This window comes from Chiloscyllium punctatum, chromosome 10, assembly GCF_047496795.1.
Source record: "Chiloscyllium punctatum isolate Juve2018m chromosome 10, sChiPun1.3, whole genome shotgun sequence".
NCBI lineage: Eukaryota > Metazoa > Chordata > Chondrichthyes > Orectolobiformes > Hemiscylliidae > Chiloscyllium > Chiloscyllium punctatum.
This window is the reverse complement of record NC_092748.1, coordinates 72921745-72945934: the sequence shown is the minus strand read 5'-3', so window position 1 is coordinate 72945934 and position 24190 is coordinate 72921745. Positions and strand designations below refer to the sequence as shown.

Below are 24190 nucleotides of genomic sequence, written 5' to 3'. Positions count from 1 at the left end.
TTGTGGAACTAGAACAACAAAATAAGTACCATAGTGTCATAAATAAGATAGAACCTGCAATACTTAATGGGCTGGTCTATATGCCACTCACGCCCCCACCCCTAGCCATCAGATAGGGTTCTTGGGGAATATGTAAAATAGGTCAGGTGTCATCTTCCTGCCAACCCCAAGCTCACTCCCATAACACATTACCTGGATACATACTTATGCTAGGAGAAAGTGAGGACTGCAGATGCTGGAGTACCAGAGCTGAAAAATGTGGTGCTGGAAAAACACAGCAGGCCAGGCAGCATCTGAGGAGCAGGAGAATCGACGTTTTGGGCATAAGCCCTTCTTATAGCCGAAACATCGATTCTCCTGCTCCTCAGATGCTGACTGGCCTACATACCATTTTATAGGAGTAAATAATTAAACTTGTCAGCAAGTCCATTGAATTGATTTGATTTGATTTATTATTGTCATATGTACCGAGGTATAGTTAAAATTGTTGTGCTATGTGCTTTACAGGCAGATTGGACAAATGCATCGGGATAACAGAATTAAGTGCAGGATACAGTGTTACAGCTGTCGAGAAGGTGCAGAGAGAGATCAACATTAACATTAAAGAGGTCCATTCAAAAGTCTGATTAATACACTGCACATGTTAACAATGACAGTCAAGTCACGAGAGTAACATTCCAGATACATACAAATACATGAATTTGGAGCAGGCCCCTGAAGCTTGCTCAGCTATCCAATCAGATCATGTTTGATTTTATTTATGTGAATTCCTGCCTAGCCCAATAACCTTACACTCCCTTGCTTAGGGCTCTTGTGACACAGTTGTAATGACCCTATCCAGGAGCCAGAAAATCTGGATTCAGGTCCTACCTATACCAGAAGGCATAACATCTCTGACCAGGTTGATTAAAAGGATTTAAAACACCAATTGAAAAAAAATAACAATGGCAGGTGAAAGTGAGCACGATGACTATTATGGCTGATACAAACAAAGGTAGGTACCTCCTTTGGGGGAGCTTTGCACGTGTTGTGGGCACGCTCTAAAAATGTCATCTCCCCTCTGCCTATCCAAATAAATCCAGCTCCCACCATGATTCCTTCCTCTGTGGGGTTGAGGGTACTCCTTTCCTTAAAACTCTGAGACTTACCTTGTGGGGCAGCTGTGTTCCTTCTTGAGCTGCGTAGTGGACTCAGGTTCATAGTTCCTTGAAAGTGGAGTCGTAGGTAGATAGAATATTGAAGGTGGTGCTTGGTATGCTTCCCTTTATTGGTTAGTGCCTGCAGTATAGGAGTTGGGAGGTCATGTTGCGGCTGTACAGGACATTGGTTTGGCCACTATTGGAGTGTTGCATGCAATTCTGGTCTCCCTCCTATAGGAAGGATGTTGTGAAACTTGAAAGGGTTCAGAAAAGATTTACTAGGAGGTTGCCAGGGCTGGAGGGTTTGTACTATAGGGACAGACTGAAAATGCTGGGGCTTTCTTCTCTGGAGTGTCAGAGTCTGCGGGGTAACCTTGCAGAGGTTTATAAAATCATGTCAGGCATAGATAGGGTAAATTGACAAGGTCATTTGCCCGGGGTGGTGGAGTCCAAATCTAGAGGGCATAGGTTTAAGGTGAGAGGGGAAAGACATAAAAGGATCTAAGGGGCCACTTTTTTACGTCGAGAGTGGAATTAGCTTCTCGAGGAAATGGTGAAGGCTAGTATGATTACAACATTTAAAAGCCATGTAGATGGGTATATGAATAGGAATGGTTTAGATGGAAACGGGCCAAATGCTGGCAAATGGAGCTAGATTTATTCTGGATATCTGGTTGGCATTGACAAGTTGGACCAAAGGGTCTGTACCTGTGCTGTACATCTCTATGACTTTAGTGCTGTGCAAAGCCCTCTGCTAATTTGGAGATGGTTTTCTCCATGCTTCATGACAATGTTTAAGAGGCTGTTTAGTGGGCTAACCAATACACTCAGCATTTCTGTGCACATGCCTTTCGACATCATTCTTTATGCAACATGATTATCTGAGTCGTCTGAAGTGCAATTAATCTGCAATCTCACTTTCTGTGGAGCTCACACATTAATCATCCTTCTTGATTGCTTGACTGCAGCACACTTGCACCTGGGGACTCACCACCTGTTGATTTCAACTTTATATTAACTTCTAAGGATATTTCAGAGAAGGTTCACTCGATTAATTGCAGAGATGAAAGACTTGCTTTATCATGAGAGAGTGAGCAGTTTATGCCAGATTTTTAAAACAGACAGCAGATGGAATTATTTCTCTCAAAAGGTTGTGAATTTGTGGAATTCACAATCCCAGAGTGCAGTTGAGTCCAGGATTCTAAATAAATTTAAGAAGATGGACAGATTGCTAACAGCAAAGGTCTTTTCTTGAGGATGGGTTAGTTCAAAACCAGGAGGCATATTTGTAAGGTGAGAGGAGAAAGCTTTAAAAGAGACCTGAGGAGCAACATTTTCATACAAGGGTGATTTGAATGTGTAATGAACTGCCAGAGGAACTGGTAGGTGCAGGTACAACTACAATATTTAAAATACATTTAGATAGGTACATGAATAGGAAAAGTTTAGAGGGATATTGGCCAAATGCAGGCAAGTGGAACGTGTTTAGTTTGGGAAACTTGGTCGACATGGACGAATTGAACCGAATGGTCTGTTTCCGTGCTATGTGGCAGGATATTGGCAGTGGGCAGGAAAGTGGAGTTGAAGTTGAGAAGAGATCAGCCGTAATTGCTTTAAATGGTATAGCAAGCTCAAAGCTGAATTGCCTATTGCCACTCTTAGTTCTTATATGCAGTGTTAGTATCTGAGTTGGTGTCCGTGAATATCAGATCGAGTGACAGGGACTCTTCACCAGTGCTGAATTGTTGCTCCCTCTCCTACTCTAGGATTTGCTGTAGCTGGGCAGGGAGCTATACATCGGTGCCTGAAAGTAGAATATCAGAAGGAGAAGTCTGTGATGAGGAAAAGAGTGTTGTGTAGTAAGCAGGCATTCAATCGTGACACCAGCTGTATTATGTCAGATAGCAGGATGAGGGTGTGCTGGGAGTTGAGGTGGGACATAAGACAAGAAAATAGCATCATTCTCAGTGATGTTGAAAGACGTAGGCTCTGTTACAGCAGGTTCTGTGATAAGGAAAGTCATTTCCTCCTGTAGGAGTCATGGAGTCATTACAGCACAGAAGTCAATGCAATACATGAAGTCTATGCCATCTCTCCGTGGAGCAATCAAGTCAGTCCCATTCCTCTGCTCTGTCTTTCTGGCCTTCCAGGTTTATTACTTGCAAGTGCTCATTTAATTTGTTTTTTAAATCATCGATTGTTTCCGTTCACTACCTACAAAAGCAGTTAAGTTCCCGGTCATTACCATTACTGAATAAAAAAATTGCCTTCACTTTCCCACTCAACCTTTACTTCATGCATAAACTTAAAATCTATATTGAATAGTCCTTGTGTGATCAGCTACTGCAAACAGCTATTCTTTGTCTACCTGATCTAAACATGCCACAATTGTGTACTCCTTTATCAAATCTCCCTCAATTTCTTTTGCTTTGAGGAAGATAGTCCCAGTCTCTCCATACGAACCTTGTAGCTAAACACCTCATCCCTACAATCATTTTGCTCAATTTCCTTTGCATTTGCTTGAGCAATCTCACATCTTTCCTTAAGTGCAGTGATTAGAACTGGACACAATAATCTAGTTGTAATTCAATCAGAGTTTTAGGAAGGTTCAGCATTACTTTTATGCAATCCGTAGATCTATTAATGAAGTCCATGATTATCTGTGCTTTGCTATCAGCTCTCTCAATGGACCTATTTTGGAATGAAGCTATTAAGTCTGTATTGCCTTTCTCTAACACATCTTCTGAAATGCATCACCTTATACATCTCCAATAACTACTTTCTATTGTATTTTTAAATTCAATTATGGGGCATTTTGTCCATCCCTTGTTGTGCTGGAGAAGGTGGTGGTGAGCTGCCTTCTTGAACCACAGTAGTCCATTTTCTTTAAGTAGACTCACATTTCCATTGGGAAGGGAGTCCCTGGATTTTAACTCCACAACAATGAAGAAATGGTCAGGATAATGAATGGCTTGGAGGGGAATTTGCTAATGGTACTGTGTCGGCTGCCCTTGTCCTTCTAGATGGCAGTGGTTGTAGATATGGAATACATCTTGGAAATGAAGGAGAGTTCTCTGAAGCAGTGCAAATGACTGGGAATAGGACATTGCCCTGAGAACTCCTGTACAGATGTCCTGCAGCTGACATGATTGACCTCTAACAACCACACCACCTTCCTACATGTCAGGTATGGCACCAACCACTGGTAAGTTTTCCCCCAATTCCCATTTCCTTATGTTTCAATAGGGCTTTTTAATGCCACTCTTGGTCAACTATATCCTTGATGTGAGGGGTATTTTTATTCTTACCTCACCTCTGGAATTCAGCTTGTTTGTCCATGTTTGATCCAAGACTGTACTGAGGTCAGGAGCTGAGTTGTTCTGGCAGATTTCAAACTGAGTTTTAATAAGCAGATTATTGCCAAGCAAATTATTTTTGTTAGCATTAATAGTGATACCTCCCATCACTTTTCTAATGACTAATAGTAGACTGGGTGATAACTAGCTGGTTTGATTTCTCCTGCCTTTTGTGTCTTGGAAATGCCTGGGTAATTTTACATATTGTCAGGTAGATTCCACTGTGGGTGTTGTATTGAAACAGTTTGGCTAAGGATGCGGCATGTTCTGAAACACCTCTTCAGTACTGCTGTCAAGGCCCACAGCAGTATCCTGTGCTTTCAACCATTTTTTATATCATTTGGAATGAATTACATCAGTTGAAGACTGGCATCTATGATATTGGAAACCACTGAGGAAGACCAAGATGGATCATCCAATCAACATTCCTGGCTTAAGATTGTTGCAAATGCTTTATCCTTACTTTTTTAAACTGACATTCTTATAATTGACAATTGGGATATTTGTGGAGCCTCCTCCACCAGTGAGTTGTTTAATTGTCAGCCACCATTCACAATGAATATGGCTGGACTGCAGAGATCTAAGGATCTCTCTTGCAATGTGGACTGACCAGGACCTGGAGAGTGATAGGTGAAGGAGGAGAGTCCGGCTGCAGCAGCAACAACACCAGGATGAGTGGGATCAGCTTCACCCCAGTCCAGGCTTTCCCTTTGAGTGGTCTTCTGAACTGACTCCCTCTGGAAGCACTCTTAGGCGGAGGCACAAGGTCGAGACGTAGGTCCAGGCACGAGATGGAAGAGATGTAGCGGTCTTGGCCTGGCGTGATGGTCTCCCACTGTGGAAGTCTCGTCTCCATGTGGAAGGCTTCTTCGTCTTCATCTTCAGTGGAGGCTTCTAGCCCAGTATTCTGGCAAACCAGTGTGGTGGTCTCACCTTGGCTGCGTCTTCAGTTTATTCTATCATTCCTTAAGCACTTTTCCCTGACTCCAGGAGTTGTTAACTGAACTGTCATAATTCTATTTTTTAAAGTTATTATGTATAACTTCTGTCATTGATGTAAGTGCTGTGGTGGAGCAACTTATAAAACTTTGCACTGTATTTTTCATGTAAAAGTATACATGACAAGAAATTTTCATTCTATAAATTTCTATTCTATTCTAGATCTGATTCGCTGGCTGTGGAATCCTTCAGGTCTAATACTTGCTGCTTACACTGGCACAAAAGTTATCCTGTTTTGTAATTTCACGAGGTTAACATTTTTAGGTATGCCTAGCGGTGGTCCTACCATATCATTCTGCACACTGTATTAAAGCAGGGCTGATTAGTTTGTTTGACGGTTGTACAGTGGGGGTTATCCCAGGCTAAGATTAAGGGGAGATCTAATAGAGACGTACAAAATAATACATGGCTTGGAAAAGGTGGATGCTAGGAAATTGTTTCTGTTAGGCGAGGAGACTAGGACCCGTGGACACAGCCTTAGAATTAGAGGGGGTCATTTCAGAACAGAAATGCGGAGACATTTCTTCAGCCAGAGAGTGGTGGGCCTGTGGAATTCATTGCCACGGAGTGCACTGGAAGCCGGGATGCTAAATGTCTTCAAGGCCGAGATTGATAGGTTCTTGTTGTCTAGAGGAATTAAGGGCTACGGGGAGAATGCTGGTAAGTGGAGCTGAAATGCGCATCAGCCATGATTGAATGGCGGAGTGGACTCGATGGGCTGAATGGCCTTACTTCCACTCCTATGTCTTATGGTCTTATGGTCTTAAGACATTGCAGATTGTATTGAAGTACAAATTTACTGCTGCTGGATGCTGTTCTTGAATTGGAAAATCAGTTCAAAGTCTTTTCATTTATCACAGTGGTAGAGCCACACAACACGATGCAAAGATGGCATTTCATTCCCAAAAGGACTGCGTCGTTTTCACTCTTGCTGACACTGTCATGGACAGTTGCATCTGTGACAGGCAGGCAGATTAGTGAGGATGAGGTCAAGTATGTTTTTCCATTACAACCTGCCCTGCCATACATCCAGTCACTCAGCGATGTCCCTGAAGACTCAACCAATCTGATCAGTAGTGGTGCTGACGAGCCACACTTAATGGTGGACATTGAAGTTGCCCTTAGATTACATTCCGTGACCAGTGTTTCTTCTAAGTGATGTTCAACAGGGAAAGGTACTGAACTATCCAGTGCGGTGGTATGGATTGGAGCAGGTACATGGTAACCAGCAATAGTTTCCTTGCCCATATCAGGGTTCTGCAGTCAATGCTGGGCAGTTCGCACCTGTCTGTATACTACTGTGCCATCAGCTCTTCTATGTCTGTCCTGCCAAATGGACAAGATATACCCAGGGATGGTGATGATGGTGTCTGGGATATGGTAAGGTATGATTCCATGTGTGTGACTATGTCAAGCTGCTGCTTGACTAGTATGTGAGTCAGTTGTCCCAACTATGGCATTTGCCCTAGTTGTTAGGCCGGACGATTTTGCAAGGTCGACCAGCCCTTGTATTCCATTGATTTTTCTCGTGCCTTATTTGATGCTACGTTGTCCACCTAATTTTTGGTCAGACATTTTAGTGATTGATAGAACTGAATGGCTTTAGAGGCAACCTAATTACTCTGGCTCTGGGGTCACATCTAGGCCAGATCAGGTAAGGACCGCAGTTTTCCTTTCTTCAAAAACATTGAATGGGTTTTTAGAGCAGTTTACAATCCATCATTAGACTTTTAAGCCCAGATTTTTTTTTTTACTGAACGCACATTCTATGATCTATTGAGTGAGATTTGAACTTGGATCCCCAGAACATTGCTTATAGGTCGATAGGAATCTAGTGACTTGTCTATCTAATCTAGAAGCAGATCAATGACCTGTTACAGTTAAATGCATTTGTGTTTCAATATCTAGGTCATTCAACTGTCCATCTGTGTACCTATGGTGGCTTTATCTTTTAGTTTAAGTAATAACTATTTAAGGTGACTCACTGTTTTCTGCCCATATACACATTTAAAGAATGTCCAAACTGGTGTAGAACTTCCTATTTCTTGAGTTTCAATTTTGGTAATCATCCTATGTGTGAAACATTCAAGCACAATGTTAAAATCCATTAAACTTAATCTATATTGAACTTTTATGTTCAATTCCCCATTCTTTAACTTCAACACAAAGTAAAACAATTGGCTAGTCAAGTACAGTCTGCTTACCCCACATTGCTATCCTAAAAGGGTTAACCCTAATGTAACCTTTGATCCTTTGTTCAAGACTCACCCATTAAGTACACATTCTTTCCACAACCACTTTAACAAGACCATTTTGGATTTTATAAACTTCAATCAATCATCCATATTTTTTCTAAACTCTTGTGAAAACAAGTCTAGCCAGTTCAATCTTTCTTCACAGGACAAACTGTTGCAGTTATCAAGTTAATGTACCTCCTCTGAACCACCTCCATCACATTTACATTCTCGTAGTTGTGGTTACGCTCACCGAGCTGGGAAGTTGATTTGCAGGCATTTTGTCCCCTGTCTAGATGAGAACTTCAGAGCTTTGGAGCCTCTTGTGAAATGCTGCCACACTGTGTCTTCTGGAATTTATTTGGTTCTGTTTCTGCTGCTTCCGGTTTTCGGTTGTTGTTGTACTGGCCGGTATATTGGTTCTCGGAGTATATGCTTGTTAACTGAGTCTGTGGATGAGTGTCATGCTTCTAGGAATTCTCTGGCTATCCTCTAGTTAGCTTGTCCTATGATTGTTGTGTTCTCCCAGTTGAATTTGTGGTCCCTGTCATCTGTATGTGTGGCTACTGGTTGTGGTGTTTCGTGGCTAGTCGGTGTTCATCGCTGTGGACAGTTAGTTGTTTGCCTACATGCCTTATATCATGTTTTGTGCAGTCTTTGCATGGAATCTTGTAAGTTACCTTAGTCTTGTACATGATGAGTATCAAGTCTTGTGTCCTGGTGAGTTAACATTCTTTTACATTTACATTCTTCCTTAAATATTCAGACTGAAATTGCACACAATATTTGAGATGTGGCCTAACCAATGCCCTGCATAAGTGAAACATAAAGCATAACAGCTTTAGTTTTATGTTCAATTCCTCTTGCAACAGAGGATAGTATTCTGCACTAATTTTTAATCATTTGTTACTGTGTCCTAACTTTTCGTAATTCGTACACATGCACATCTAGATCTCTCTGGACCTTGGAATTCTGAAGTCATGCTCTGTTTACATAATATTTGCTTTTGTTTTCTTTCCAGCCAAAGTGATCAACTTCACATTTTCATACATTATGTTTCATCTACTAGATTTTTGCCCACTCAACTGACCTATCCATATTGCTTTGCATCCTTGTCATGTAATTTCACAACATACATTCCTATCTATAATTAAAACAAAAAAACTGCTAATGCTGCAAATCTGAAACAAATACCAAGAATGCTTGAGAAGGTCAGCTGGTCTCGCAATATCTAAAGAAGTCAGACCAGACTCGAACCTTCAACTCTCTCCACAGATGCTGTCAGACCTGCTGAGTTTCTCCAGAATCTTCACAATTTGTTATGTACTTGCCTACCTTTCTTTGTGTCATCTATAAATTTGGCCACCATGCCTTTAATCCCCTCATCTAAGTCATTGATAAAAAGTATGAAAAGAAAGCCCAGCATAGATCTCTATGGGACACTACTCGTCATACGTTGCCAACCTGAAACACATGTATGCTACTCTTTCAAAGAATTCCAATCAACTGGTTAAACATAATTTTCCTTTAAAACAACGTGCAGACTTTTCTTCATTGCCTTCAGATTTTCCAAGTGTTCAGTTATAACCCCAATAATGTTCAATTCAAATAGCTTCCCCATGACTATTAAGCTAACAGGCCAATAGTTTCTGACTCCCTCTCTCCCTTGTTGAATAGAAAGGTTACAGTTGCTTCTTTTGAATTTGATGGAACCTTTCCAGAATCTCAAAATTCTGGAAAATTAATACTAACACATCTACAACCTCATTAGCCACCTCCTTTAAAAAAAAAACCAAGATGTGCACTAACAATTCATTTGTTATAAATGCTATGTGCATTCTGGTAAAGAGCAATTAATGTTGGCTTTTGTTACTTTCATAGCACCTTGACAGGCATAGGGATAAGAAAATTAGGGAAGTAAACACGTGGCTAAGAGATTTGAGTGGGAAAGAGGGGTTCCATTTCATGGGACACTGGCATAAGTTTTGGAACTGGGGCGGATCTGTACCGATGGGGCGGTCTCCACCTGAACTGATCTGGAACCAGTATTCTAGCGAAAAGGATAAATAGGGTGGTCACCAGGACTTTAAACTTGTGAGTCGAGGGGAAGGGAAAGGGAAAGCAACAGGAGTATGGAGTCAAGTAGAAAGATAAGCAGCAGGTTGGCATGTGTGCAGAGTTTACGTTCAAGGCAGACTAGGAATGAAGCAAAATGGAAGGGTAACTTAGGACATATCACTAGAGCTCTTGGAAATCATGATGATGAGAAAATTAGCATTAAGACTCTTTACCTGAATGCTCATAGTACTCGTAACAAAGTAGATGAGTTAGTGGCACAAATCATCGTGAATGATTATGATGTGGTAGGCATCACAGCAGGCTCAGGACTGGCAGTTAAACATCCACGGATTTACAACTTATCAAAAAGACAGGGAGGTGGGCAGAGGGGGTGGGGTTGCCTTGTTAGCTTAGAATGAAATTAAATCTATGGCACTGAATGACATAAGGTCAGATGATGTGGAGTCTGTGTGGGTGGAGTTCAGGAACCACAAAGACAAAAAAAACCATAATGGAAATTATGTACAGACCTCCCAGCAGTGGTCAAGACCAGGGGCGCAAGATGTGCCAGGAAATAGATAGGGCATGTCAGAAAGGCAAGGTCACGGTGATCATGAGGAACTTGCAAATGGACTGGATGAATAATGTTGCCGGTGGACCCAAAGAAAGGGAATTCATGGAATGCTTACAGGATGGCTTTTTGGAACAGCTTGCGATGGAGCCCACAAGGGAGCAAGCTATTCTGGACTTAGTGCCATGTAATGAGCCAGACTTTATGAAAGGTCTTAAAGTAAGAGAACACTTAGGAGGCAGCGATCATAATATGGTAAAGGTCAGTCTGCAGTTTGAAACAGCAAAGGCAACATTGGATGTAATGGTGTTACAGTTAAATAAAGATAGTTACACTGGCATGAGAGGGGAACTGACGAACATCGACTGGAAGCAGAGCCTTGTGGGGAAGACAGTAAAGCAACAATGGCAGGAGTTTCTAGGTGTAATTGAGGACACAGTACAGAGATTCATTCCAAAGAAAAGAAAGATTATCTGGGGAGGGGGGATTAGACAGCTATGAATGATAAAGGAAGTCAGGAAATGTATCAAAGAAAAAGACAGAGCCTATAAAGTGGCCAAGAGCACTGGGAAATCAGAAGATTGGGAACGCTACAAAAACACAGGACAACAAAGAGAATAATAAGAAAGGAGAGAATCAAATATGAAGGTATGCTGCCAGTAATATGAGAAATGATAGTAAAAGTTTCTTCCAATACATAAGAAACAAATGAGAGGCGAAAATAGACATTGGGCCACTCCAAATTGATGCAGGAAGGCTAGTGCTGGGAGATAAGGGAATAGTTTAAGAATTTAGTAAGTAATTTGCGTCAGTCTTCACAGTGGAAGACATGAGTTATAACCCAATAATTAAGGAGAGTCAGGGGACAGAGATGAGTATGGTAGCCATTACAAAGAGAAAAGTGCTAGAAAAGCTAAAAGGTCGACAAATGGATAAATCTCTTGGGGTACATCCTAGAGTTCTGAGGGAGGTGGCTGAGGAAATAGCAGAGACATTGGTTGTGATCTTTCAAAAATTACTGGAGGCAGGGAAAGTCCAGATGATTGGAAAATTGCTATTGTAACCTCCTTGTTCAAAAAAGGATCAAGACAAAAGATGGAAAATTATAGGCCGATTAACCTAAACTCGGTTATAGGTAAAATTCTAGAATCCATCGTTAAGGATGAGATTTCTAAATTCTTGGAAGTGCAGTGTCAGATTAGAACAAGTCAGCATGGATTTAGTAAGGACAGGTCATGCCTGACAAACTAGTTCGAATTCTTTGAAGAGGTAACAAGTAGGTTAGACCAGGGAAATCTAGTGGATGTTATCTATCTAGACTTCCAAAAAACATTTAATAAGGTGCCTCACAAGAGACTGCTGAGTAAGGTGAGGGCCCATTGTGTTTGAGGTGAACTACTGGAATGGATTGAGGATTGGCTGTCTGACAGAAGGCAGAGAGTTGGGATAAAAGGTTCTTTTTCAGAATGGCAGCTGGTGAGAAGTGGTGTCCCACAGGGTTCAGTGTTGGGGCCGCAGCTGTTCACTTCATATATTAATGATCTGGATGAAGGGACTGGGGGCACTCTGGCAAAGTTCACCAATGATACGAAGTTAGATGGACAGGCAGGTAGTACTGAGGAGGCGGGGAGGCTGCAGAAAGATTTAGACTGTTTAGGAGAGTGGTCCAGGAAATAGACTCGTAGAGTCATAGAGATGTACAGCACAGAAACAGACCCTTTGGTCCAACACATTCATCCCGACCAGATATCCCAACCCAATCTAGTCCCACCTGCCAGCACCCGGTCCACATCCATCCAAACCATCCCTATTCATATAACCATCCAAATGCCTCTCAAATGTTGCAATTGTGCCAGCCTCCACCACTTCCTCTGGCAGCTCATTCCATACCCATAGCACCCACTGAGCGAAAAAATTGTCCCTTAGGTCTCTTTTATATCTTTCCCCTCTCACCCTAAACCTATGCCCTCCAGTTCTAGACTCCCCCACCCGAGGGAAAATACTTTATCTATTTACCCTATCCATGCCCCTCCTGATTTGTAACCCTCTATAAGGTTACCCCTCAGCCTCTGACGCTCTAGAGAAAACAGCCCCAGTCTATTCAACCTCTCCCTATAGTTCAAATCCTCCAACCCTGGCAACATCCTCATAAATCTTTTCTGAACCCTTTCAAGTTTCACAACATCTTTCCGATATGAAGGAGACCAGAACTGCACGCAATGTTCCAACAGTGGCCCAACTAATGTCCTGTACAGCCACAACATCACTTCCCAATCCTGTACTCAATACTCTGACCAATAAATGAAAGCATACCAAACGTCTTCTGCACTATCCCATCTACCTGCAACTCCACTTTCATGGAGCTATGAACCTGCATTCCAAGGTCTCTTTGTTCAGCAACACTCCCTAGGACCTTACCATTAAGTGTATAAGTCCTGCTAAGATTTGCTTTCCCAAAATGCAGCACCTCACATTTATCTGAATTAAACTCCTTCTGCCACTTCTCAGCCCATTGGCCCATCTGATCAAGATCCTGTTGTAATCTGAGATAATGTTCTTTGCTGTCCACTATACCTCCAAATTTGGTGTCATCTGCAAACTTACTAACTGTACCTCTTATGCTCACATCCAATTCATTTATATAAATGTTGAAAAGTAGTGGACCCAGCACTGATCCTTGTGGCACTCCACTGGTCACAGGCCTACAGTCTGAAATCCCACCCTCCACCATCACCCTCTGTCTTCTACCTTTGAGCCAGTTCTGTACCCAAATGGCTAGTTCTCCCTGTATTCCGTGAGATCTAACCTTGCTAACCAGTCTCCCTTGGGGAACTTTGTTGAACGCTTTACTGAAGTCCATATAGATCACATCTACTGCTCTGCTCTCATCAATCCTCATTGTTGCTTCTTTAAACAACTCAATCAAGTTTGTGAAACATGATTCCCCATGCACAAAGTTGTGTTGACTATCCCTAATCAGTCCTTGCCTTTCCAAATACACGTACATCTTGTCCCTCAGGATTCCCTCCAACAACTTGCCCACCACTGACGTCAGACTCACTAGTCTATAGTTCCCCAGCTTGTCCTTACCACCTTTCCTAGACAATGGTGCCATGTTAGCCAAACTCCAGTCTTTCGGCGCCTCACTTGTGACTATTGATGATACAAATATTTCAGTAAGAGGCCCAGCAGTCACTTCTCTAGCTTCCCACAGGGTTCTAGGGTACACCTGAACAGTTGCTAGGGATTTATCCACTTTTATGTGTTTCAAGACATTCAGCACTTCCTCCTCTGTAATATGGACATTTTTTTAAGATGTCACCATCTATTTCCCTACATTCTATATCTTCCATGTCCTTTTCCACAGTAAATACTGATGCAAAATACTCGGTTTGTTTCCCCCCATTTTCAGCGGCTCCACACAAAGGCCGCCTTGCAGCTTTTTGAGGGGCCCTATTCTCTCCCTAGTTACCCTTCGTCCTTAGTGAGTTTGTAAAAACTCTTTGGATTCTCCTTAACTCTCTTTGCCAAAGCTATCTAATATCCCCTTTTTGCTGTCCTGATTTCCCTCTTAAGTATACTCTTCTAAGGATTCACTCAATCTATCCTATCTATACCTTGCATATGCTTCCTTCTTTTTCTTAACCAAACCCTCAATTTCTTTCAACATCCAGCATTCCCTATACCTACTGATTAAATTCAACATGGACAAATGCGAGGTCTTGCATTTTGGAAAAAAGATTACAGGCCTTGAGTATTTTCTAAACGGTGAGAAAATCCATAAAGCCAAAGTAACAAAGGGCCCTGGGAGTGCTAGTCCAGAATTCTCTAAAGTTTGTCTTGAAGGTTGAATCCATGATTGAGAAAGCAAATGTAATGTTGTCATTTATCTCAAGAGAGTTGGAATATAAAAGCAGTGATGGGCATCTGAGAATTTATAAAGCTCTAGTCAGGTCCCATTTAGAATACTGTGTCCAGTTTTGGGCCTCACACCTCAGGAAGGATATACTGGCACTAGAGTGGGCACAGCGGAGATTCACACAGCTGATCCCTGGAATGGTAGGCCTAACATAGGATGAACGGCTGAGGATCCTGGGATTGTATTCATTAGAATTTCGAAGGTTGAGGGGAGAGCTAAAAGAAACCTACAAGATAATGCATGACCTAGAAAGGGTGGACACTGAGAATTTGTTTCCATTAGGCGTGGAGACTAGCACCCGTGGGCCCAGCCTTAAAATTAGAAGGGGTCAATTGAGAAAGGAAATGAGGAAACATTTCTTCAGCTAGAGAGTGGTGAGCCTGTGAAATTCATTGCCATGGAATGCAGTGGAGGCCGGGACATTAAATGTCTTCAAGGCAGATCTTGATAAATTCTTGATCTCGCAAGGAATTCAGGGCTACGGGGAGAGTGCGGGTAAGTGGAGCTGAGATGCCATCAGCCATGATTAAATGGCGGAATGGACTCGATGGGCTGAATGGCCTTAAGTCCACTCCTATGTCTTATGGTCTTAACTAGTCTTGACTGCTGGTCAATCTTATGCTTTTTTTCCTCTCTGTCCCTTCCTGCCATTTTCTTACATTGATTACTCAAATTAATGTTTTGCGGTCTTATCTCAACCATAACCTTTGATTTGTTACATTTACCAAAAGATGATTTCTCACTCCCCCACCGCCCCCCCAAATTTAGTTTGAAACCTTCTCTACTTACATAGATTTTATTGGCTCACATAAATTCCAGTCCCGGTATGGTTCGCGTATAGACTGTCATAACAGTATAGTCCCCTGTTCCCCAATACTAGTGACAGTACTCCACAAAGTATAACTAATTTCTTCCACACCGTGGACAGGTATTTATTTTTAAAATCTTATTCACTCTGTGCCAGTTTGTATGTTATAGGTAGAAATCCAGAGTTTATTACATTTGAGGTTCTGCTTTTCAATTTAGCTTCTAACGTCTCATACACTGTCTGCAGAACTTCCTTCCTTGTCCTACCTTTATTGTTGAACTTATGTTGCTGAATCCTCATCTTTCTACCTCAAGTTCTTCTGATATCCCGAACCCTGGCATCAGGCAGACAACGTTGTCATTTGGCTCAAAGTTTTTGCTGCAAAGAACTGTGTTAATCTTCCGCACTATACACTCCCCTCACACTAATTATCTAAGTGGTGTCTCACAGACACTTGGCCCATTGATCCATTTCATAATTTCCCCTCCCTAGCTGGACTGAGAACATACTAGTCAACACAGTGCAGAAATTCCATGCTCTTCTTTCACTTCACAGTAAAATGATCCCAATCAATATTTGGGTGATTAAAGATCCCCACACTTTAATTTACTTTGCAGGTTTGCTTCTCTACCTCTCACTCACAATTTGGAAACCTATTGAATTCATGCAGTATCACAATTGCAAATATTTGCTGGTCATCTTTATGCTGCTATCCCTTCATGGATATGAGGTTGGATTAAATGTTCCTAACACGCATCATGCACACCATTTGAAAAATCAGTGGAAACACATTTGGCATCTGAGATGGGGTGATCAAGTGCACGTTAAGATGGATTTAAGGAAGGAATGGGGCATAGGTGACAGGGGCAAGGGCAAGGGGTATTTTTCTGTGGCCTGATTTCAGCCTTTTATTTTCTAGCAGCATAATGCATTCCTAGAGGATGCCAAAGCATCTGGAATTACACAGTGTACATGCTATGACTGCACAATTCAAATTCAGGTCAGTCACTAGTTCTGAGCAAAATATTGTAATCTAATGCTAGGCTTTCAGTTGAACTTGAATGAAGATAATAAAAGACAAATTAATGAAATGCATACATGCACTCATTATTTGTATTATATATTTTGCAAAATCTTTGTTATTGATTTTGTACCAACTAGTTAGAGGAAACAAGATGCAACTTATAAATATATTCAAAAATAATTTTAAAAAGATTATGACAACTTGGGTTAAAACTTCACTATCAGAGTGAAAAACCTACTTCGGCAAAACAAAATAATCTAAATATAATGTACATTAGAAGATATTGCCACAAAGCATGAAAAAAGTCACAAGAAGTCTCATAATGAATATTGAAAATACAAGCAATAATTTTTTTAAAAAGTACAAACGATTACAGACATTTCTAGCTACTGCGCTAACAAGTTTCTGCTCAGTTAGAATAGAATCTGATTGTATAGTGTGATTTGGTCAGTACTCCAAATAATTGCCATTACCAGTTGGAATCACCTTACAGCCAATAAAGTACATTTGGAGTGAAGTCACTGGTCTAATATTGGTAGAACAGCAGCCACAAACGCTCAAGGTTTCCACAAGTAGTTATGAAATCAGACTGTTGACTTTAGAAATTCAGACTTCCAGATGAACATTGATTAAGATTCTGAACAAATTTCTTGTCTCATTGTTGCATTATGTCACGTAACCTGAGGAGCTACGTGAGCCCTAAAATTCTTCAGCATAAAACCGATCAATTCTAACAATGCAAAGCGGGTTTGAGTATTATATTCTGGAGAAAATAAAAAGCTATTTATACCATTAAAATTGCTTATAGAAATTAAATTTTACATACTAAGTAGAATCACCATTGTCCCATTAGAGGGAGACAACTAATGGCGAATATAACCTAAGCATCACCATGATTCAAGTGAGGAGTGAGATCAAGAAGGCAAAAACATTCATGGCAACCTTAGGAAATGTGGGAATTTAACTTAGGCTGCACCCAGCCTTACAAACTAGCTGCCCAGGCAAATGAGCTAACCAGCCCCCTAGAAATTCAAAACCCAAATTCATGAGGAGTTTACATTCATTGCTGCAAAGGCCATACAAGATCCTCATTGCATCATGTTAAGCCCAATGCATTTAAGTATTTTTCTAAATGGAATAAGAAGCTTCAGGATTTCATGGTACCAAGCACAACCAGAACTCTATTCTGCCTAGAAGCACAGCAGGTCTAAGTTTGGTCTCGAGGCTATAAAACAATTGCTTTAATTTAACTGTGTATTCTGGGTGATCTCACTCTTTACCAATCAAACTAAAATTTCAAAACTAGGTTTTTCCCATGCTTTGCTTATTATATGTTTTCAAAAATCATGTTAAATAACATTGAACTCACCACTTGTAGTAAAGCAAGATAGCCAGCCCCAACATTATCAAAGTTGATTTTTACATTTTTCCATCGTGCGGTTTCATTAAGCTGTTCACAATCACTTTCATTGTCAACAATCTTGATGGAGAACTGTTTTCCGTCAGTTATATTGATACAGTGGTAGTATCTTCCAGCAAAAAGATTTACACCCATTATACTGAAAATGAGCCAGAATATCAGGCAGACAAGTAGCACATTCATAATGGATGGAATTGCTCCAAGAAGTGCATTGACGACCACCTAATCAAAAGAATTAAGGAAAGAAATGTTAAACATGTTATACATGTTGGAATTGGAAAAGTTTCTTGCTAAGATAAACAGAAAGCATTAGTTTTGTTAAAAGCACTTTCTGTAAACTGTAGATTATGTATATTAAAGATTCAATATACTAGTAAACAAACAACAGAAACATTGTGCATAAATAAGAAAATAGAAACAATATACAGCAACTTCAGAGAAGTACTTGACCAGATGACATTGCATGTATTGAAAAAAGTAAAATAAAGCAAAAAACCTTGTGGTGGATCGATGATGTCACAGAATTGATTACTGCAAAAAGAATGCAAAATTATGAGTAAAGTGCAGACATAAAAATCAAAAACCATTGGAAAAATAATGAAATTAGAAAATAAAATCAAACAATGAGAGTTTAGCAGATGTGAGTTTACATTGGCCAAATGTGATACTAATGATTACCTTTTGGTACCCTCACAGGTCAATAACATGAAGTGTGAAGCAACTGTCTGCATGAAGCTATGCTATCTAGAAACACATATCAAGCATTTGAATGTAAAATTCACTTGATTTATCTGTGTTCATTGAAATTCAGTGGGTCTCATTTATTTCTATACCCAATTTTCTAATTTATTCTCTATGATTATATCTGATGTGCACTCCCAGCAGGCATAAACTTACAGCTGGGGCATAAACTTGTAGAATTCATTTAAATTTGTTTCTCAAAATTTTTCAAAAGCTAAGTCAAAGAGCTAGAAATTGAACCTACATCATTTTATTGATAATTTTCAACTAAAGCATACATTTATTTTGTGTGAAAAATACCAACTTAATTTAACTGTTCAAATACAATAAGCAATCATGTGATAACTATATGTCAGCTGGATAATATTCATTGCTTCATTGCTTTCACTTAAAAATATACATTATTGTTTTCTTCTAAATAAAGGTTCAAAAAATCTTTAGTTTTTTCTACAAGCATCGTTGTAATAACATTTGCAAGTGGAAATACTCCAGTGAAAAAAATCACACAAGGGAAAAGCTGGATAGAAAAGTGTAAGTGAATTTTACATATCATAATACTTAATAGTATATGGCCATGTGTTGAGATATTGTAATGAAGGATAGTATAGAAAATGCAAGATAATCACTTCTATAAGGGTCCCTATTTCATTTGGATCTAAATGCATATCAGACACATGCAAACTTGTGGCACTGTTCATCTTACCCTCATGCCTTCAAAACGTGACAAGGCCCTAAGAGGTCTCAAAGCTCTCAGTGTCCTAAGGGACTTAATAGCACCTAGTTCTGAGTAGCCTAGGGTATTAGCTATAAGGCTCACCAAAGACACCTATACAAAAAACACAATTGAAATGGTTAATGCAGTTTGTAAAACCATCTGATGTAGCATTTATCATAAATTACTTAAGAAGAATATAAACTGAATAATCTCAATCAGCTGCATGGACAATCCTTGTTCTTGGAAGAACAACCTGTACTCAGTTACCTAGACACATGAAAGAATGGGCACAATAGTACAGCAATTAAAATCAGAGATGCTCAAAAGACCACAATCAGATGGGTGCAGGTACCCTGGAGGGAAGAAAATTATAGAGGTAAAATGCAGTGAAGAGACTGAAAAACAAGGCAAAGAATTTTAAAATTGAAATAGTGCTTAACTAAGATACACTGTTATTCAGTTAGTACAGTGACAATACATTAACTTGGTTCAAGTAAGCACACAGGCAGCAAAGCTTTGGATGACTTTAAGTTTATGAAAGGAGGAAAGTGGGTGGCTAGCCAGGCATCTATTAGAATTGTCAAGCCAGGTGGTGCCAAAGGCATGAATGAGGTTTCAGCAGCAATTGTGCTGAGACAGAGGTAGAGGCAGAGTCAGATGGAAGGAGGTAGTCAGAATTTTATTTCAAGATTAAGCAACAAGCAAATTCAGTTTAACCTCAAGAAGTTGCCACGGAGAAGGATGATGTCAGTGGCTAGGGAGCAGAATTTGTAGTGGGGACCAATTAGCAGGAGTCAGAAAAAAATGCTGATTTTGCATAAACATATTGTTATGAAAAAACCCACAAAGGGGATGGATCAAGGCCAGCCAACCCAAGGAAGAAGCCAGAGGCAGCCACAGTGGCTGCCGAGTGCTGTTTAAAATACCTGACTTTGTCCTGTAGAACTGCATCTAAGTATAATGTAGCGGATAGTAAAATATCTTCGAGTCCTCACTGCTCAATTCCAAAAAAATTCATGGCAACTCGTACACCACACAACAAAATATGGCTATGTATACTGACCTATATAGAACCAATAAACTCTACAGTGACAGTGGGGTGTGCAAAACAAGCTTTTATTTAGAAAAAATAACTAGCTATCTATTCATAATTTTTCACCTGTGTTAAAAAAAGCCATTTTATTACAGGGCAATAGAAGTATCAGTCACCAAAAACCTATCCATACCACAAACTGCAAGCACATGAAATCTTTCTACCTTGTGTAAAAATACAGCTTGCAATTGGCAAAAGGGATGAGAGAGCCAGCATTGACAATGTAATAATGTTTTAAGGGGCTTGGGTGTTTTGTCACATTTATGGATGTTTGGATTCTCAGCCAAGAATGCAAAATATGACTTGGAGCCAAAAGAAAGCAAAAAAAATGCACTGGTTATATCACACACACGCTTAAGATTCAAAATAAAGTTAAAACAAGTTAGTGACTTTGAATTTGTATAAACGGTTTACATGTAATGTATGAAGTCCAAAAGATTATCTTAAATGAGTAACTTGAGTACTATTCTGGATTAATACAAAATTTATTTTGTAGGTGATGTTTCACTTATTAAAGTTAGTGACATTATTGAATAGTGAACCCTCATCTGCTTTGGGGCCAATGCCAACATCGAACATTCTGAGCGATACTGGAACATGGAAAGAAACTTCCTACTACACTATCACATAACAATACTATTCTATTTCAAAAAATCTATTGAATCTAAGAACAGTAGTCATGACCGTATCCCTGAGAAACCTTCACTTAATGCAGCAATCCTGAGTTATATGGTAGCAGACATAATGCACCAAATCTCTGGGTTTGTTACCTCGAAATAGGATATCAACAGAAAAAAAACTCAGAATACGTACATCAACAATGAGGAAATCCAGCCAACACCAAGCATTTGTGAAATACTTCACAAAACCATAGGCCACCCACTTCAGCAGCATTTCCAGAATAAAGATGTAGGTGAAGATTTTATCAGCATATTCCAGCATTGACTTGACGTTATGCTTTTGTTCAATGTAAATATCTTCAAATGCCTAAAAGTGAGATATTAAGTAAAAATACTAGTACTTTTAAAAAAAGATAATTTGAGTTCGCTCATGAGATTTTTGACCTCTTTTTATTTCTGTTTCCAACTAACACCACAAGCTTTCTCAGTCTAACAGGCCGAGTTAGTTCAGACCATAGTGTGCGACAATAGTTGCTGCTGTTTTACTTTGCTGTTGACTAGTAGGGTTGACCATAAGATGTCGGAGCAGAAGCCTACCATTCCACTCACCAAGTTTGCTCTGCTGTTCAATGAAATGATAGCTAATCTGATAATCCTCAACTCCACTTTCCTAATTCCCCCATAACCCAAATTTCCTTTCTGATCAGAAGTTTGTCTAACTCAGCCTTGAATATATATAGCCCTGACCCAGCTTCAGCAGTTCTCTGCAGTAAGGATTTCCATAGATTCACCACCTCCTAAAGGAAGAAATTCCTCCTCATCTCTCTGTTAAGTGTACAATCTCTTATTCTGACATTTTGGTCTCTGGTCATAGATTCTCCCAGAAAGGGATACAACCTTCCTGCATCTACTCTGCAAAGTCTTCCTGCATGTTTCAATAAGGTTGCCTCACATTTTTCTAAATTTGAAAGAGTACAGGCCCAACTTATTCACCTACTCATCATATGAGAGTCCCTCCATACCAGGTAGCAGCCAAGTAAACCTTCACTGGATTGCCTCCAATGCTAGTATATCTTTTCTGAGATAAATGGCTGAAAACTGCTCACAGTATTCCAGCTACAGCCTGATAGGTGCCTTGTACAGATTTAGCAAAACCTCCCTACTTTTACACTCTATTCCTTTTGCAATATAAGCCAACCTTTCCATTTGCCTTCCCTATTAACTCATTAACGGATGCTAGCTATTTGTAATATTTGGATGAGGACATCCAAATAACTGTTCCTCAGCTTTCTGTGATCTTTCTGATTTAATTTTTATTCTTATTCATGTGTACGATGTGTATGTTGTTGGCTGGCCAACATCTAATGCCTAACCCTAGTTGCCCTTGAGAAAGTGGCAGTGAGTTATCTTATTGAACTACTGCAATCTATATGCTGTAGATGGACCCACAATTCTCTTATAGGGAGGGAATTCCAGGATTCTGATCCAGTGACAGTGAAGGAGCAGCGATATATTTCTAAGTCAGGGTTGGAGGGGAGTTTGCAGGTGCTGGTAGTGTTCCCATATATCTGCTGCCCTTGTCCTTCTAGACGGAAGTGATTGTGGGTTTGGAGATTCTGTCTAAGGATCTTTGGTGAATTTTTGCAGTGTATCTTGTAAATAGTACACACTGCTGCGACTGAGCATTGGTGTGGAGAGACTAGATGCTTGTGGATGAAGTGCCAATCAAGTGGGTTGCTTTGTCCTGTATGGTGTCAAGCTTCTGGAGTGTTGTTGGAGCTGCATCCAATCAGGCAAGTGGGGAGTATTCCATCATACTCCTGACTTGTGCCTTGGGGATGGCAGACAAGCTTTGTGGAGACAGAAGGTGAGTTACTCATCACAGTATTCCCAGCTTCTGACCTGCACTTGTAGCCGCTAAATGTATACAGCGAGTCCAGTTGAGATTCTGGTCAATGGTAACCGCCAGGATGACAGTGGGGGACTGAGTGTTAGTAACACCACTGAATGTCAAGGGGTAGTAGTTAGATTGTTTCTTATTACTTTCAAGATGGCAGTGGAGTTGCACTCCTGAGTCGAAGCTTGTTCTTTTTTTCTTTTATTTCTTATCTCTTTTCCTGATTTCTTTATTCTTTTTACTTCCCATCCTCGGGCAGCATCATGATGTCCGGGGTGAAATCCAGTGCAGATTCCTGGCCTCAGTATGGACTCAGACTCTCAGCATTCCTGGCCTCAAGTTGGAGCCCAGAGTGGTCTGGGTCGAAAGGACCGTTACGCCAAACTCTTACTTCTCCATTTTCTAATTTGTTGCTGGACTTCCTATTTCTTTATTTTTATATTTCTTTCCCCGTAGGAATTTGTACTTAAGACCCTGTACCTAGGTACGTTGGTACTGAAGATGGCATCATAAGTGGTGACTTGTAACTTTTCACTGTACTCTTGTGAGTACATGCGACAATAAAGTTAATTTTAATTCTACTGCAGATAGCCATAGCCTGGCATTTCTGTGGCGCACATGTTACTTGCTACTTGTCAGCCCAAGCCTGGATATTGTGCAGATTTTGTTACAATATGTACTGTTTCCGTGAATGCTGTGGAACATTATGCAATCATTGGCAAACATCCCACTTCAGCCTTACACTGGTGGTAAGATCATTGAAGCAGCAGCTGAAAATTGTTTGGCCTAAAATACTATCCTGAGGAATTCCTGCAGAGATGTCCTGGAGCTGAGATGACTGACCTTCAACAAAAACAGCCATGTTCCTATTTGCTAGGCATGATTCCATCCAGCAGAGTGTTTGTCCCTGATACCTATTGATTCCAGTCTTGCCAGGGCTCCTTGATGCCACACTAAATTGAATGTGGCCATGACATCAAGGGCTATTAACTCTCATCTCACCTCTGGAATTCAGCAACATTTTTCCATGCTTGAATCAATGCTGTAAAGAGGTTAGGAGCTGAGAGGCCCTGGCAGAACTCAAACTGGGTGTCAGACAGCCAGTTATTACTGAGCAAATGTGATTTGACAGCACTGTTGATGACAATTTTCATCACCTTACTAATAATCGTTAGTAGACTGATGGGGTGATAATTGGCCGGGTTGGATTTGACCTGCTTTTTGTGTAACTGTACTGGAATAGCTTGGCTAGGGAGTGACAAGTTCTGAAGCACAAACCTTCAATACTAATACCAAAATGTTGTCAGGACCATTAGGCTTTGGAGTATCTGTTTATCATAAGATGTATATCAAATTGACTGAAGATTGGTATCTAGGGTGCTGGAGACCACTGGAGGAGGCTGAGATGGATCATCTGATCAGTACATCTGGCTGAAGACTGCTGTGAATACTTCAGTATTACCTTTTGCACTTATGTGTTGATCTCTTCCATCATTGAGAATGGGAATATTTGTAGAGCCTCCTCCTCCAGTGAGTTAACTGTCTATCACCTTTCACGACTGGATGTGGCAGGACTGCAGAGGTTAGATCTGACCC

At 40.4% G+C, this 24190-nt stretch overlaps 1 protein-coding gene across 5 annotated transcripts in view; it reads right to left on the bottom strand.

Moving 5' to 3' along the window:
* Positions 1 to 24190, bottom strand: part of scn1laa (sodium channel, voltage-gated, type I-like, alpha) — a 193013-nt gene that overhangs the window by 40565 nt on the left and 128258 nt on the right. For all 5 annotated transcript variants that reach the window (XM_072579493.1, XM_072579495.1, XM_072579491.1 and 2 more), the window contains exons 20-22: positions 20891 to 21064; positions 18973 to 19095; positions 17478 to 17750 (exon numbers count right to left, since the gene is read on the bottom strand). In XM_072579493.1, the coding sequence (XP_072435594.1) occupies positions 17478 to 17750; positions 18973 to 19095; positions 20891 to 21064 (570 nt within the window). The remainder of the gene's footprint in view (positions 1 to 17477; positions 17751 to 18972; positions 19096 to 20890; positions 21065 to 24190) is intronic.